An 18,837-nucleotide genomic window follows, 5' to 3' on the forward strand; every position below is an offset into this window, starting at 1 on the left:
CAGACACGACTGAGCGACTAACACTTTCACTTTCACTTTATTCATGGCTCTTAAAAACAACCTTTAGTTGGTGCTAAGTGACAAGCTCAAGTCTATAGCAGGGACACTATCAGGGAAAATATCAAATGTATGTCATGCCTGTCATTTGCCCATTTATTCTCAAATCCATCCCTTTCCACTACACTGCTCAGTTCTGTATCACCAGAGGCTGACCCTGCAAACTACATGCAAGAAAAAGCTATTTACAAATGATACTTAATTTGTGAAATGACTTAAATTTTTATTAAATATGTACACTGTCAGACCTCTTCAGTGTCCTAAATTTATACACAGGGCAAAATTAGAAATTATCACATAATCACTTCTATTTTAAATGTTACTACAAGTATATAAAATTATGTTCATATGGGACAACTAAGTGTGTTACACATTTCAGTGTCTCATTATCCAATCTCTTAATCTTTTTTCAGTACCCATACATTTTTAGTTTTGCTACCTTGGGACCCCTACTTCACATAATAAGAAAAATTTGTTCAAAAAAATTATTTACATTAAGGTTTTCACTGAAAAATTCCATTTAAGGTTTCACCACTCTCTTCCCTGCAAATTTAATGTTTATTTTTCTTAACCAGTATATACAGCACCATATAACATTATGATTTATTTAAAGTTGTTTATAGAAGAAACTTTTTAATGTAAAAATAATCTTAAAAAATAGAACACATTTTTTTCAGTTCTACTCAGTATTTGGGTTTAAACGTCTGCATAGTTTATTGATTTAAAAACAATAATTCAAAGTACAATGTATAGTGAAGGCCACAGTACAAAGACTTCTCCATAAATTAAAAGCTTAAGCTATAGCTTTGAGCATTACAGTGGAAGACAGAGTAAGATAAATGATATTCCTCATACCTACATCACTAACTGGTTTGTTACCGGCACAAGTTATGAACACCCTTGTGCCTAATTATACAACTTAACTTTTCTTAGATTTTCAATGATGTTCACTTCTTGGTGTTTTCCAAATATTTGGACATCTAGACAACAGTTCCTCATATTCAATCCACTCCTCAAAAGTGAAGGTAATAGATCTCTATGGCAGAATTAAAACAGAGTCATATCTGACAATTCACCAATATCTCTAAGAAATCCATACTAATCTCACATGGATGGATTTTGCTCCCACCTGGGAGCTTAGGAGCTAGCAGGCAGAATGAGGTACTTTTCAATATTTCTACAAGGAAATGACTGATTTGGAAATCTTGCATGTCATTATTATTAGCATTAATTATTGCTTGCAAATAGCATTATCCAAAGCAGGTGCATTTAATGATCCTGTCTTAAAGTACCTGACAGGGAAAATGACAAAATACACAGTTATTTTTACCTCTTGTTTTTTTTTTTTTTACTTTTTTTTTTTTTTTTTACCTCTTGTTATTATGGCTTTGAAAACACAAAAACATCTTCAGTTGAGGCTGTCACAAAATTGGTTTCTTCTCTACATCTATACATAGAACTGAAAAGCAGGCATTTTTGAAATTGGCACAAATAAAGAAGGAATCTGAAAAAAAATTACATTTGTATTTCTTTCTTAACAAGTGTGTTCTAAATACAACATTTGAACTATGCTTATTTGCTATAGCTTTCAAAGTTTCATTCCTGAGAATTTTGGAGTCAAAATTTTTAAAGCAAGCACAGAGGAAAAGATGTTTTCACCAGATGGAAGGGTGAACTGTAGATCAACACCTCAGTCAGCTAATTTTTGTCATTTTTCCATACATTAGATTTTTCATTTGGGATATATTCATACAGTCATTTACTCCTTACCTACTGGGCCCTAAATATGCCATGTTCTCAAAGAGCTGAAATAGTCAGCTGAAAGATGGTGCATAAGTAAAAGTTATTGTTACTAAATATTTGCCATTGTAGGTAGCTTCCTTCTTTTAAACTGTGAACATAGAGACAAAATGAGCTTTTTACATCTGCTTTGAGTTAAATAACAATTCAAGTATCTCTTTTAAAATGAAGTTCTGAAGAAATTAACATTTATGAATCACAGATTTAAATATATCTTCTGAAAGGCAGAATATTCCTGGAATATCCCTTGTTTAGACTATAAAGATCAAAACCTAGCTTTGGTCCATGTCATATTTTTGATAGTTCCTCATTTTTAAAAGTCTGTATACTTAACTAATCATTTAGAGAAAATGAACATCACATGCGTGAAAGGAAGGCTTAAAACAGTAACATTTCACTTAAAAAGCTATATTCAATAGAAGATGGAGTATGTCATTTGTGCTTATTTTCAGTTAAAGCTGACATATAAGATGTTCACTGCATTTTCGTGTGAAATGGGGTTGTGTCATAATCTTGAAAATGAATTCCCTTAGAAGTTGTGATCTTCATAATAGCACCATTCAAAGCATCATCCTCGATGAGTGTTATTAATCCATTGGCAATCATTGAAGGGCTAAATATAAAGGGAAAATCAATATTTTAAAATTAAAGAATAAGGCATAATTGTCACATCACTTTGAGTTATTTTTGAAGTATCTATTACCTTTAACAAATAATAGGGAAATGTATGTTATGCAGCACTGCTACCTGAGTTTTTAATTCAATGAGATATTCACTGAATTATAAATTTGCTGTAGATGTCCACACCTAACCTTCTGTTATTTTGATAGGAAGGATTCATAAATTTATCCTCATTATCTACATTGAGTAAATGATTATTTTCCCACCTTTAGCCTATCAGCAGAGTTTAGACCTATCAGAAATGTTCTTAGAGTAGAAATTTAAAGAATTGTCAGTTTAGTCACTCAGTCGCGTCTGACTCTTGCCGTCCCATGGACTGCAGTATGCCAGGCTTCCCTGTTCATCACCAACTCCCAGAGCCTGCACAAACTCATGTCCATCAAGTCAGTGATGCCATCCAACCATCCCATCCTCTGTCGTCCCCTTCTCCTCCTGCCTTCAATCTTTCCCAGCATCAGGGTCTTTTCCAATGAGTCAGTTCTTCACATCAAGTGGCCCAAGTATTGGAGTTTCAGCTTCAGCATCAGTCCTTCCAATGAATATTCAGGACTGATTTCCTTTAGGATAGACTGGTTGGATCTCCTTGCAGTCCAAGGGACTCTCAAGAGTCTTCTCCAACACCACAGTTCAAAAACATCAATTCTTCAGCGCTCAGCTTTCTTTATAGTCCAAGTCTCACATCCATATATGACTACTGGAAAAACCATAACTTTGACTAGATGGACCTTTGTTGGCAAAGTAATGTCTCTGCTTTTTAATATGCTGTCTAGGTTGGTCGTAGTTCTTCTTCCAAGGCACAAGTATCTTTTAATTTCATGGCTGCAATCACCATCTGCAGTGATTTTGGAGCCCCAAAAAATAAAGTCTTTCACTGTTTCCGTTGTTTCTCCATCAATTTACCATGAAGTGATGAGACTGGATGCCATGATCTTAGTGTTCTGAAAGTTGAGTTTTAAGCCAACTTTTTCACTCTCCTCTTTCACTTTCATCAAGAGGCTCTTTAGTTCTTCTTCCCTTTCTGCCATAAGGTTAGTGTCATTGCATACCTGAGGTTATGACCTGTGTACAGATTTCCTCAGGAGGCCGAATTGTAGAAGGAGAAAGAATTTTAGAAGGATAAAGAATTGTAGCCAACATTTATTGAATATCTATTATTTATCTGCTACTGTTTTAAGTACCTTCCATTTATCAACTTGTTTGTAGACTTTCCAAAGTCCTGTAAGCTTGTTATACTATCACTCCCATTATACATTTGAGAAAATTGAGGTACCCAGAGGTTGACGGATAAGTTTGTGGTTGGTGGTGGAGTCAGGATTTGATACCGATGACTCCATCCTGTGAAATGTCGACTGCTCTAACTCAGACATGGTTAGTAAAGTGGTTGAAGATAGGGGGCCACATGAAATGTCACGAAGGGTATATTTAAATATTGCTTGGAATTTAGGCTTAAGAAACCTGTATGCAGGTCAGGAAGCAACAGTTAGAAATGGACATGGAACAACAGGCTGGTTCCAAATAGGAAAAGAGTGCGTCAAGACTGTATATTGTCACCCTGCTTATTTAACTTATATGCAGAGTACATCATGAGAAACGCTGGGCTGGAAGAAGCACAAGCTGGAATCAAGATTGCCAGGAGAAATATCAATAACCTCAGATATGCAGATGACACCACCCTTATGGCATAAAGTGAAGAGGAACTAAAGAGCCTCTTGATGAAAGTGAAAGAGGAGAGTAAAAAAGTTGGATTAAAGCTCAACATTCAGAAAAGATGAATGGCATCGGTCCCGTCACCTCATGGGAAACAGATGGGGAGACAGTGGAAACAGTGTCAGACTTTATTTTTTGGGCTCCAAAATCACTGCAGATGGTGACTGCAGCCATGAAATTAAAAGATGCTTACTCCTTGGAAGGAAAGTTATGACCAACCTAGATAGCATATTAAAAAGCAGAGACATTACTTTGCCAACTAAGGTCCGTCTAGTCAAGGCTATGGTTTTTCCAGTGGTCATGTATGGATGTGAGAGTTGGACTGTGAAGAAAGCTGAGTGCTGAAAAATTGATGCTTTTGAACTGTGGTGTTGGAGAAGACTCTTGAGAGTCCCTTGGACTGCAAGGAGACCCAACCAGTCCATCCTGAAGGAGATCAGTCCCGGGTGTTCATTGGAAGGACTGATGCTGAAGCTGAAACTCCAATACTTTGGTCACCTCATGCGAAGAGTTGACTCATTGGAAAAGACCCTGATGCTGGGAGGGATTGGGGGCAGGAGGAGAAGGGGATGACAGAGGATGAGATGGCTGGATGGCATCACCGACTCGATGGGCATGAGTTTGAGTAAACTCCGGGAGTTGGTGATGGACAGGGAGGCCTGGCGTGCCGCGATTCATGGGGTCGCAAAGAGTCAGACATGACTGAGCGACTGAACTGAACGGAACTGGAATTTAGGCACTTCTTCCAAAGACAATTAAACATCACCCTTTAAAAAAGTACTTTTTTATGGCTAAAGGTATTAATAATTCATTCTCTACATCTAAAAACAAAATTCATGATATATAAATAGAGGCTATTCAGAAACCCAGAAAAAAGTTTTTTTGCAGAGATTTTGCCAAACCAAAACTTTGAAGCTAGCATGAGTTTCTCAGATGTAAAAGCTAATTTTTTTCCCTTTTGATTGTTTATATCTAGATGGCCCTTTGCTTTGTCATATTAAAGGAAGATAGGTATAGCTTTACTTACTCCAAAATTCCATAGTATTTCATCATATCCTTGATAGGACCCATGTATTCTATATATTTCCCCATGTTTTCTTCTTTTTCAATGGATTTGAGGATGGGTGTATCAACAAAGCCTGGGCAAATTGCGTTCAGTCTCACACCACTGTTCATGAGATTAGCAGCCATCTGTCAATTGGAAGTAGAAGGTTGCAGGTTTCAGGAGTTTTGTAAATGTATCAAGTATGGTAAACTGATAATTAAAGCTACTTAAAAGACTCTGATGTGAAAACCACTAACAGCTATCCTTCTAGCTCTATAAAGATAGCTATGGTAAGGCTGACTGATGGCAGAAAGTAAAAGAATACATAACTAAAGTGGTAAACTAATTCCCAAAAATCTCACTTGATTACTTTCTAAAAAATTCAGTATTGAGCACTTCTGAAAGTACTTGATTATCTCAAGTATTCTTACCTAGTCAACACTGCAGGAAGCTGAAGGTAAGAAGCTAAGGCTTAGGTGGGAAGATGTGTATGTGTGACGGAGCCCATTCACTGTCCACCTGAAACTACCACCATGTTGCTAATCAGCTGTACCCCACCACACACACACATAGTTTAAAATAAAATAAAAAATAAGCTAAGGCTTTAGAATTGATATCCCAAGTTTTTTTGAAACGGGTTGTATTAAAGTATTCTTACTTACTTAAAAATACTTTTAGTGGAAAATTTTAGGACTTTGATTATTCTAAAGACATTTAGTAATTGGCACTATCTGGAAGGCAATTTTAAGTATTTTCAGACTAACATCTTTTGGCTTAATTTTCAACCTATCGATTTTATTTGAACTATTTGTAAAACAAAATGTAAGTCAGTTGTTTGTAGATTCCTTTTTCTTCCTTGCTAAAATTTACTCATAAGACCTCAAATCAATACTCATAGTGCTTCAAGGTTATCTGTGGACAAACACAGAGTAATCAGAAATTTGAGTTGCCTGATGTGGACTAAGGTCAAACAAAATTATGCTCTGCTTTCTTGTTTCAGCTCCTCTACCGTAAACAAGCATACTTTTCAGGGTACTTGCCCAGGTTTTTCTCATCTTTGTGCTTTTTGTCGGTGATATTATTATTTGAAATGCCCTCAAGGCATAGTGCTGGAGTGCTGTCTAGTATTTCTAAGTGCAAGAAGGCTGCAATTTGCCTTATGGGATAAAATACTTACATTAGAGGAGCTTCCTTCAGGCATGAGGTATAAAAGCTATTGGCCATCTATTAATAATACAATATGTATTACACAGAGTACATATTAAATAAGGTGTCTTTAAATAGAAATATACTTAAAACTATGCTGTGTGTGGATTGGTTGAACAGGGCAGTGTGACCAGAGGCATGCAGGAACTTAACCCCAAATTTCCCTTAGAAGCAATAGTTCAGTATCCTCTAATACAGTGTTTGCAAGTGATTTTACAGAACATAACTAACAAATAATGAGCATCAACTGTACAAGTTCCAGTCTTGTAACTGTAAACACAACGTTTCTGGTCTTTGCTTTGATTTACTTTGCTTCCCTGGTGGCTCAGCAGTGAAGGATCCACCTGCAATGCAGGAGCTGTGGGAGACATGGGTTTAATCCCTGTGTCGGGACGATCCCCTGTCGGAAGGCATAGCAACCCACTCCAGTATTCCTGTCTGGAGAATCCCATGGACAGAGGAGCCTGGCGGGCTACAGTGGCAGAGTCTGACACCAGTGAAGTAATTTAGCGTGCACGCATGAATGCACTTTGTTTTGTAATAATGTTATGTGTTCATTAAAAGTTGATTTAAAGATTAAGACTTTGCAAGTTAAATTAAAATTTCCAATCAGTTTCGATTAAGAGTGTGACAGCTGCTTATCTTCCTTTTTGACTGAACATTTACCATTCACCGTCTGCTTTCTCTATGCCTATCATTTCTTGCTATTAATGATTTCCTCGTCATCAGGCCCCTCTCTCCGTCTCAACCAGAGTAACCACTGCAGAGGTCTCCCAACTGCTCTTTTGTCTTCTACTTTTGTCCTCTCTCTTACATTTTCTTTGTTTTGTTTTTTGGCAGCACCACACAGCTTGTGGGATCTTAGTTCCCTGACCGGGGACTGAACCCTCGCCCCTGGCAGTGAGAGTGCAGAGTCATAACTACAGGATCACCAGGGAATTCCCATACATTCTCTAAATAGTAGCAAGAATGGTCCTCTTCACATGGAAATATAATTTTGTCACTCCTGTGCAGAAAAGACCCAATGACAGCTATACTTACAATAAAGTCCAAGTTCTTGACCTTGACCCATAAGTCGCCTTTGGTCTGGTTCTTGCTTACACCTCCGGTCAAACATCATTCTACTTTTCCCTGTTTATTAGGCTCCACTTAAGCTGTACTTTTTTTTCCAGTTATTATAAAAAGGTACATCATACTATCAACGCATGTGGTCAGTTACAGCTAAATTATTTTTTTAAGCTCGGCACACATTTACCCTAGATCTCTATGGAGACAGAATCCTTGACAATGCTGCCAGGTAAAAGCTAGCCTCACCCCTTCCTCCATCCTCCAGGCTCTGACTCATTTTTACCATATCTTCAGGATAAGTAGTGCATGGAGCATTTAAGGAAGTCTATAGTTAATGATTTTTTAATTTGGAGTCAATTTCAAAAATAAAGCCTTTTTGTTTTTTTAATCCTTAAGGATTTTTTCAGTAACCTGTGTTTAGAATCTACTTCATGTTAAAATAATCTACTCTATAGTTTGTCCTTTATGTTACCTGGAAACTATTTTTAATAGTAAATAAGGATGAGGTGGTTAGCTAGCATCACCAACTCAATGGACATTAATTTGAGCAAACTCTGGGAAATAGTGTAAGGCCAAGGAAGTCTGGCATGCTGCAGTCCATGGGATCACAAAGAGTCAGACACGGCTTAGTGGCTGAACAACAACTCTGAAGTATAATTTATTTTTCTATCTTTAATCGAAATGTATCTAAAAATTTTAAAGCAAATTTTGGCTTTTTTTTTTTTTCATAAAAATGTAAACATACAATGCACTCTAGATGCACTGTTTACTTTTTCTGCCTTTTTTTTTTTTTTTTTTTTGGTCATACCATGCAGCATGTGTGATCTTAGTTCCTTGACCAAAGATTGAACCCATGTCCCCTGCATTGGAAGCGAGGAATCTCAAAAACTGGACCACCAAGGAAGTCCCTAAATGTACTGAATTTTAACTCTGTCCCTCTCTACTTTATAGAGCTCATCTGTCACATTTGCACAGAAAGAGAAAGAGAGATATTGTGGCTGTGTTCTCACCGCTGCCGAGCGTGTGAATCCAACTATGCCATGTTTTGAAGCACAATAAACAGGCTGCTGTGCAACAGGCATGAGCCCTGAAACAGACAAATAAAAACCAAAAACAATTTTATTTTAAAAAAGCAGACAAACCCCAACAATTGCTGTGAAAATAAATAATCTGTGCCTGTTCCATTTTAAGATTGATCTTAGAAAAAACTCTAAGGTCATCACTGGACAACTTTGCAAAACTCACTAGTCCTAGCATCGTATATTTCTAGCATGACCTCTGCTCTATTGTTCTGAATTTACAGTTGGTAAGTTACAGCCTAGGGATACAGGCAAGGGTGATATAAAAGTTTATCTGCTTCCTTGACAAAGTCAAGAAAAGTTGACCTTATCTAAAACACCAAAAGAATCATCTTGAAAACCAGTAAGTTACTATCTAATTTTCAGTTTTTAAGCCTGGATTTTAAAAAGTGTATATTCTACATTTTTTAAGGCTGAAGGAATTTAAATAGCTTAAGCAGGATTTGGAGGGTATTATTTGTCTTCATTTTAAGTTGGTCAGCATTTCTCTGCCCTGAACTGCCCTGAAAAATGCCTCTAAGTGTTGAAGAAAATTAAAATTTAACTTCTTTTGATTCTGATCTGTAGCAGATGCCTAGATCTTCTCGTTCCATGACTTAGGAAAAGAAAACCAGAAACAAAAATGCTTGATCCTAATTTATTTCCTTTCATAATTACATACTCAACAACAGAATTCAAGCAATTTTACAATTGGCTTAATTTTCCATAGACATGCAATAGTAGCTGCTCAAATATATGATTAAATTCACAGTCCAGGAAAAGGCACTATTGTAGCATATATAGTATCTTTTCTCTCCTACCTCCCAGCCCAATAGCACCTCCCAGCCAAAGAAACGAAACAAGAAAAACAAACTTTACTGTAGATATTTGTACTACCAAGCTTATCTTTTTTGAAAAAAGTTTTTTTTGTTTTATGGGAGTATAGCCAATTAACAATATTGTGATAGTTTCAGAACAGTGAAGGGTCTCAGCCATACATCTACATGTATCTGTTCTTCCCCAAACTCCCCTGGATGAGAGGGGTTTTGGGGGGAGACAGTAGGTCCTTGTTGGTTATCCATTTCAAATATGTACATGTCCATCACAAACTCCCTAACTATCCCTTCTCCCATCCTTCCCCCCAGCAACCTAAAGTTCATGCTCTATGTCTGTGAGTCTGTTTCTGTTTTGTAAATAAGTTCACTTTTATTTTTCCTAATTGTCAATTCTCTATCTCAATCAACAGTGAAACTTTTAATTACAGCCGTATTTCCATCTTGGCTTTTAACTTCCTAAGTCAATGTGCTCTATCATTTTTAAAATTTGTGCCTGCTCCAAATCAGGAAGCAGCAATCCCTGATTACTATAATGTTATTACTATCAAATATCATGCTAATACTACTAAATGATTCTGCTGAGATGTGCTCACCTCCACCCAGCTAACTAGTCCCAGAACACTACTGATCATGAGCCGGTTACGCCAAAGTTCAGCAAACCTTAACCACTTCCTGGGTGCCTGCCAGGTCTCAATTTATGAAGTATGTTTGCTCAAGAGCAGTTTAAATCCCTTGGATGGGAGATCACACAGAGGGCATCCACCCAGTGATCTCAAAGCATGGAACATGTGCTTCTCCTTTTCGTTTTGTTTTTGTTCAGTAACATGTGCAAGTTAATTAAGGTCTTCAGTGTCAGTCAACAAGAATTCATGATTCTTTCACAGATGAATTAGGTATACAGGTGTATTAAGAGATCAAGATAAAGCAAATAAACAGGTACAGTCAGACACTGCTGCTTCTTGTTCTTGTAAGTTAGTTACTGTTCTACCATCTCCTTCAATGTTTATGAGGTCAAGGCAGTGGTTGCAGGTGGTGTTCACAGACAGCAGAAAATGCAGAGTGAACCTGAATCAGAGATGAGCTAGTTGACAGCCACAAAACTCAGAAGGACGCTGATCACAGATGTTGTCAAAGATGAAGGTGGGATGAATTTCTGTTATATATGTGAGAGCACTGAACTTCTGAACCCAAACTGGTTCAAAGTGTCACAGCAGTGAAGGAGATCTAATACTGCTGTGTTGCTTCTAAGAAGCAAGCTGCAAAACACATTTTCCTTTAAAGGTATATTGGAGATGCAATCAGAATTTGTCTGCATTTAAAGTGGCGCTTGGTCTTGTGCAAAGTGGCGCTCCTAGCATTCCAGTGATATTTTCACTGTGATCCTGCAAAATGTTTCCTCTTACTCTGCTTTCACTTTCTGGTATTAGATCAAAGGCTGCATAAATCCTTTTCAGACATTCTAAAACCAAACATCCTTTTAAGATATTTTTACAGCTTGGTGGTATAACTGGCATAAAATAAACTGCACATATTTAAAGTGTGTGGTTTGATAAGTTTTGACGTACGTTGACACCCACGAAACCATGACCACAATCAAGATACGGACACAAACATCCCCCAAAAGTTTCCTTGTGCGTGCTCTGTCATTCCTTCCTTCTGCCTTCCCCTCCCCTCTAAGCCACCTCTGATCTGTTCTGTGTCACTATAGACTAGTTTGCCTCTTTTAGAAGTTTATATAAATATAAGCATACAACATAAACTTTTCTACCTGGATTCTTTCAGGATAATTCTTATGGGATTCATCCCATGTTGTAATGTCTATCAATAGTTCACTTCTCGTTCTTTCTTTTTCTGAATAGTATTACACTGTAAGGATATACCTATCAATTGCATATACCTTGCTCTTTTGATACATATATTCAGTTTGGAGGATGATAAAAGAAAGAAAATTCTATTTTTCAATTATTTTATTTAGGCAAGTTGTAGTTAATTTAGTTAAATAGTTTTGTTTATCTCCCTACTACATGCAGAATTTAACTATTGCTTCTTACATTTTGAACAGCTAAAAATCCTGCAGGGTTTTGCCCCCAACTTTCCAACTAACTTTCAATGTAGACATTTGCTCTCTCTCCCTCAGTTTGCTGCTTTGGAAAGGAGGGCTAAAGGGAGAGAGAAAAGTGTTTTTTTTTTTTTTTTTGACAATGACTTTAACTGAGGTTGAAATGTTTCAGAAATCCAACATTTCCTCTTGGGTCTCACGACCCAAGTATAAACATTATTTCTGTTGCAGTTGCAGTCAACTTCAGTATTGGTTAGCCATACTCTATAACTGACCTTAGACTCACAGTACTAACATATACTTATATATGGTTTCCACACGCTCCAGATAAAAATCTGTTCTGAGGCTAGAAATAAGGGTCAGCACAGAGAATTGTTCAGGGTGTGTCCAATATGACTCTGGGATCACCACTCACATGGTAGTTTGTAGAGATTGTGCCCCACAGAGTTCCTGTAGGTTATAACCTGCACAACCATACATGGAAGCCCTCGGTGGTAGAGGAGCATGAACCAGTGGAGGTAGGAAGAAAACAAGTTTAAGCATCGTGTCATAGAAATTAAAAATGGAAATACTTTAAGAAGCCTACATTGGTTACTTTTATCAAGTGTAGAATCAAAAGAGAATCACTTTTCTTTGAGATACTAACAAGTCTCAAAATCTCTCATCTAAAATTGTAGCTGTCACCCAAAAGTAAATAAAAAGAAAAAACTGGTGCCAAAAAATCCATGATGAACAACAACAACAACAAATCAAACTTAAAAAAGTAAAAATAGTAGCCCTCTTGGTTTCACCTCTTTCTCCAGCTACCTCTGCATAGCTCCATAGCTTACCCTAATCAGGCTTTCATCTGACCAGTCCAGTCAAACAGATCTTGTGGAGGTTGCCAGTGACCTACGTCTGCTAAGGCTAAACCTTCGTCTTGCTGGACACTTTCCTCAGCAGCAACCAACGCAGTGAATTAAGTTCTCCTTGAAACACTTTCCTCCTGTCTCTGGTGTCCTTCCACCTCACGCTTGCTAGCAGCTCCTCCTCCTCCTCAACCAGACCCAGGAATAGGCTGGAGGACCCAAGAACTGACCTTGGCCCTCTCTGCCTTTTTAAATAATTTTATTTATTTGTTTATTTATTTTTGGCTGTCCTGGGTCTTCCTTGCTGTGTGGGCTTTCTCTAGACTCAGAGAGTGGGGGCTACATCTAGTGTACAGGCTTCTCACTGCAGTATCTTCTCTTCTTGCAGAACATTGGATCTAGGTGCATGAGCTCTATGGTTGCAGCTCCTGGGCTCTAGAGCATGGCTCAAAAGTTGTGGGGCACAACTTAGTTGTTCCAAGGCATGTGGGATTCTTCCCAGACCAGAAGTAAAACCTGTGTGCCCTGCATTGGCAGGGAGATGCTTTACCACTCACTGAGCCACCAAGGAAGTCCCCTCTCTTTCTATGCACACTCTTGCCCTCCGTGACTTTATCCATTCTTGTGGATGAAATACATTCTCTCAATGTCTCTTTCATTCTCTCTCTCACATAAACACACATGATTTTCAAATTTAAATTCCACATTTCCAGCCAGGATCTCTTCCTCTGTCTCGAGACATCCCATTAGTTTTCTTCCCTTAAAATACAGTGTGTGCTAATTCAAAAGCTTTTATAGGAGTGAATTCATTTTAGAAATATGTGTTTGGTACCAATTAGGTGCCAAATAGAATGAAAACATGTTTTAAATTGTTAGTTAAAAATGTATAAAACCAAGGGGAGGATCACTATTTGACCAGAATGTCATCTCGTATATTATTTAACCATTTAAAAATGTCCTTTTAATTGAATTTGTTGAGAGGAATTACAGGAGTTTGGATCTGGGGTGCCAGACTGCTGCTGCTGCTAAGTCTCTTCAGTCATGTCCGACTCTGTGTGACCCCATACACGGCAGCCCACCAGGCTCCGCCGTCCCTGGGATTCTTCAGGCAAGAACACTGGAGTGGGTTGCCATTTCCTTCTCTAATGAAGGAAAGTGAAAAGTGAAAGTGAAGTCTCTCAGTTGTGTCCGACTCTTCGTGACCACATGGACTGCAGCCCACCAGGCTCCTCTGTCCATGAGATTTTCCAGGCAAGAGAACTGGAGTGGGGTGCCATGGCAGACTAGCTGATCTCAAATCCTGAATCTACCACAGTGAGCTCTACCTTAAGAGGGGTTACTTCTGGATACCGTGGTGTTTTCCTTGTGTGAACTTGAGGAGTAATAGTAGCTATTGTGAGTCCTAAATGAGCTCATTTACACAAAATACTTAAAACTGTGCATACCACGTAATAAGCTCTACCTACCATTTGCTGTTATTTTTCTATAAATGCAAAGTAAACATTTTTCTTAAGATGAGCCATCTCAAAGTCTTGTTTTATTAATTAGTTTACCTGTTTATCCACAGTGCACCTTTTTTATGAAAATGTATCTTTTACACTAAAATGCCACAAATCTGGTACAGCATCCTAACTCGATTTGGTTTCTGACCCTTGGCCAACTGTGGACTATTGCTAGTCCTAATTCAAAAGTCTTTACAGAGTGCCTTCATTTAAGAACTATGTATTCAGTAACTTTAAATACAAAGGATAATGAAGTAGTATTTAAAATATGCTCTGTTGAAATATGTAAACGAAACCGGAGGGCCCCTCATGCAGGGGGGAGGGTAGAACTTTGATATTCAACCAGCCGGATGACCCCATCTGACTTCACAGGGAGTTCTGCCAGTATAATGACTGCAGGCGCAGTTGCTGGAATGAATTTAGATATTTTAAAATCTTGCAAATTAATTCCCATATGCACAGAGAAATTCTTTTGTCTTCATGTTAAAGGATTTAAGAATAACAAAACAAGGATTGTGACCAGGAGAGAACAGTCATTTCTGGACGTTGTGAGGAATCCTCAATTGTGCTTTAAAATAGATGCCTTAAATTATAAAAAAGTTAGGAAGAAACTTTTTGATGCTTATTTATTCTAGGCCCAGCACTGTGCAAGTTTACTTAAAGAATTGCAAAATGGCTCTCTCCAAAATAGAACACATTTAATTAGTAGCAGGTTTATGTCTGTCATAACTGAGATTAAGAAAAATAATATCAACAGAGGGAGACATTCTACCCATGAAACAGAGAAATATTTTCTACAACCACTCAGGATAATAACACCAAATGACACCAACTGATGGAATAACTATCAAAAAATGTTTAAATACTTGAAAATTAAACATGCAATTACAGAATAAAGTCATTCAGAAAGCTAAAATATCATTTCAGTTTCCACATTAGTTCTTCTACCTTTAACATTCTTTCTACCCATATTTACAAAAGATAGCTTCAATATCTACATTTCACTGAGAGTAAAAAGCTCAAAAAGTTTTGGTGCAAAAAACTGAAATATGCTCAGATGGCAATCGTACTGAATCCTTGAACATACTTGCTTTTAAGTGGATAGAAACCACTTAAAATAATGTATAGTGTAAAATAATGTATAGTGTATAATAATGTATAGTGTAAAATAAACTATACAGAAGTGTTAAAGAAATGCGACTTAGGAAAGTAAATTGAGAGTCTAAACATACTGATTTCTTTGCATGATAAACTTTGGGCTCAGCAGCTGTGCCCAAAAGCAGGAATTGGAACTCTTCACATTTTCTACCCCTCTCACATTGTCTACCCACCTCTCTGCGTTTGACCACTACTTCTTTAATAGAAGGGGAAAAGAGAACGAGTGAGAATGCATTTATCTATGTTTATGCAGAAAGCTAACTGAAGTACCTGGTGGATGTCCTCATTATATGATCTTTCACACAGCAGAAAGATCTTATCTGACCTTATCTGATGCCGCTTTTTCCCCCTCAGTCTCATGCCTGCCGTTAACAAATTATGCTTTGAAATGTGCCATGACGTAAAAAGTGGCATAAATTTTCACAAAACGACTACATCTTCTGTAATAAAAATCTTTCCAAAAGGTAACTTAAGTAGCACTTTCCAGGGATTGTTAATTCTCAGAAAGTTGCCCCTAATGTCCCATCAAAATACCCCTTCCTAAAAGTTCAGTTATTGCCTATGCTGGGTTTAGAGGAAACCAAGATGAGCTTTTTTAGCCACTCAAAGAATGTCCCTGTGCAAACTTTAGGGGCCTGCTCCTCAAAGTGGGGGCCAAGGACTGGCATCATAATTGCAGGACCCACCCCAGAGTCAGAATTTACCTCTAAACAAGGGTAATGTCTCTCATATTGAATTCTGAAAGACTATCCATTTCCTTAACAGTCTTCCCCACCCCCAACATGGCTAGGAAATGCTAAATTTTTTATCCATTTCTCAAAGGCCAATATATAAATATTTGATCTTTCCTATTGATTCATTCTAGTGTGTGTCTTCTTAATAATGTTAAGTCAAAAGACAGCAAAATGGTACCATGAAGACTTTCTTTGGTACTGAAGGAGGGAGGTGGTTCTTTGGACCAGTGAAAATCCAGATAATGCAGAGTCATCCATTGTACAAGATACACTAAAATTGTTGTTGTTCAGTCTCTGTGTCCGATTCTGCGATCCCATGGACTGCAACACGCCAAGCTTCTCTGTCTTTCACTATCTCCCTGAGTTTGCTCAAAGTCATTTCCATTGCTTTCTTTACTAATTCTCACCACTTTTCCCAAGTTATGCAACTTGTTCAACATGAGTTGTTCAACTATAAATTGGAGATAATTAAATGGACTTCTATTGTATGGAACTGTGAAAGTTAAATGTGACATCATACAACCAATGGTTTATCACAATGCCTGGAACTTGGCATTTGCTAAATATGTTAGTCCCCCTTCTTTAAAGCAAGAAGAGTTGCAGAGGCTTGTACCATGTGATTACCTGAAATTTCTGGTCTGTTGTGACATTCCAGTCCAAATGCTTCTCTTCAGGCCACGTGAGTCTTAAAGACTTTCACCACTTACTATGTTTCTGTTTCGTCTATGCCATGTTAATGGGTTGGCCAAAAAAGTTTATTTGGGTTTTTCCATAAGATGTAACAGAAAAATCCAAATGAACTTTTCTGGCCAACCCAATATTTAGTGCTGCATACTTACAAGAGACACTGACATATAGCTCCTGGGGTAGAAAGTTTGCTTTCATACCCCAATTCCTTTCTGTAGATGTTCAACATGTTTGGTTACCTTGAATGTGTTATTTAAAGTGGTAACCTTAGCATTTTTACTGTAACACAACAAATTATATTGTTCTAGATATGACATAGCTCAAATGAGTATGTCACTGGGATGGTATTTAGCTACAAAAAATTCTAAGATATTCAAATATTTTCACAGGACCCTTAATGTTTCCAATTCAGTGATATGACCTTCATAGTGTCACTCACAAAATGCCACTGAGTGACTTATTTCTGAAGCACATAGATCACCTGCAGCAAATACCAAGACCGCAGCAGCTAAGCACCTGGAAGCAGGTTTGGTGGGCAGACTCCTTTTCCTATGATGACTTCTCCTCTTTTCCCACTATTTGAGAAGTATAGTGGGAAAAGTATAAAAAAGAACTAAGTATAAAGAAGCATACTTGACTCCTATTGGATGTCTGGGGCTTCCCAGATGGCTCATTAGTAAAGACCCACCTCCCAATGCAGGAGGCATGAATTTGATCCCTGGGTTGGGAAGGTCCTCTGGAGGAGGATCCACTCCAGTATTCTTGCCTGGAGAATCCCATGGACAGAGGAGCCTGGCAGGCTACAGTCCACGGGGTCACAAAGACAGACACAACTGAACATTCACGCACACATGCATGGGATGTCTTAAGGGAGCAGAGCTGTTTGATTATCTGCATTAAACCAGATTTTGCTCTTCTCTGCTGTTCAACTTTTTCTAGCTTAATAATTAAGGATGAATGTGGCAAAGTGAGTGCAGGTTTATATATTACATTTATAGACAAAAGCTCATACCAAAGAGTCTGTGTGGTTAACAGAGATTGGAACAACTTCCCTGGCTCCAGACTGGAGACACCCTTCCCTCAACACAGCAAAGAATCACTCTCTACTGTAACTACTCCTCTGTTTGTTAAACTTATTAATTGCATCTGATACTCTGTCTGCGTCAGTGGTCATTACTCATTAACTTCTCTGCCCAAACCAGTGTGTCAACTCGAGGTTTTACTATGACATTAAATGATTCCACTGGATCTGGTCACGAGATCAAGGGATGGACTCTGGCTGAACTAAATAGTACCCACTATTCACTTCAACAGAGAGAGCAGTAGGGGAAAAGAGGAAAGGTCTATAGGGAAGGAATATCTGGAAAACACAGGAAGCAAGCACTAGAACTACTTTTCCTATGATTTCATTTGTCAGTTATATCTCATATAAGCTGAGAAATAAAAACAAACAAAATTTTGACTCTGGTAATTCTCAAAGATGTTTTTGGTTATCTGACATTTGCCAACATGCTCTGACTTCAAGGGTACAAAATTTTTGATATTATTTCTGAGGAGAGTGTGAAGATGTGAGACACCCACAATTTATTTTCTGCTATACTATTACAAAATCTTGTATTTTTATCAAACTGATAAAGGAAAGACCTTTTATTTCATTTCATTAAGGGAAGACCAGAGGCTCTTAGTGACTGGATAAACACAAAACAGTACATTTTAATATTCTTTCGGAGATGAGGGAACCTCAATATCAAAGCCAAAGGTCAGAGGAGGGCTAGCAGAGGCTGCCAAGATGGGCCAGAGGTGACAAGGAAATGGTGTTAGATGTTGCAGGTATGGAGGATGGGCATTATGAAGGTACCCAGTCAAGTGTAATGGATAGAGATGAACTAATGAACCATCATCAGTGGAGTTATCCTGCTTATTGAAAGGAATATCAGAGGGAGAATCATTTTGGATTGCTCTGATTTTCACTAGATTGTAAGAGTGTCAGAAAAGTAACTCAAAGCCAGAATGGTCTCCTCATTGAATTTCTTTTTTTTTTTTTTTTTTTTTTATTAGTTGGAGGCTAATTACTTCACAACATTTCAGTGGGTTTTGTCATACATTGATATGAATCAGCCATAGATTTACACTTATTCCCCATCCCGATCCCCCCTCCCATCTCCCTCTCCACCCGATTCCTCTGGGTCTTCCCAGTGCACCAGGCCGGAGCACTTGTCTCATGCATCCCACCTGGGCTGGTGATCTGTTTCACCATAGATAGTATACATGCTGTTCTTTTGAAACATCCCACCCTCACCTTCTCCCACAGAGTTCAAAAGTCTGTTCTGTATTTCTGTGTCTCTTTTTCTGTTTTGCATATAGGGTTATCGTTACCATCTTTCTAAATTC

General features: G+C 37.9%; 1 protein-coding gene across 1 annotated transcript in view; it reads right to left on the reverse strand.

The window, feature by feature from the left end:
* Nucleotides 1–746: 746 nt before the first annotated feature.
* The window catches only part of HPGD (15-hydroxyprostaglandin dehydrogenase), a 38,325-nt gene continuing 20,234 nt past the window's right edge, over nt 747–18,837 (reverse strand). The window contains exons 5-7 of the mRNA XM_043891186.1: nt 8,575–8,651; nt 5,273–5,436; nt 747–2,470 (exon numbers count right to left, since the gene is read on the reverse strand). Coding sequence (XP_043747121.1) covers nt 2,332–2,470; nt 5,273–5,436; nt 8,575–8,651 — 380 coding nt within the window. The 3' untranslated portion in view covers nt 747–2,331. The remainder of the gene's footprint in view (nt 2,471–5,272; nt 5,437–8,574; nt 8,652–18,837) is intronic.

The sequence above is a fragment of the Cervus elaphus genome, chromosome 29 (assembly GCF_910594005.1).
Source record: "Cervus elaphus chromosome 29, mCerEla1.1, whole genome shotgun sequence".
In the NCBI taxonomy this organism is placed as follows: Eukaryota; Metazoa; Chordata; class Mammalia; order Artiodactyla; family Cervidae; genus Cervus; species Cervus elaphus.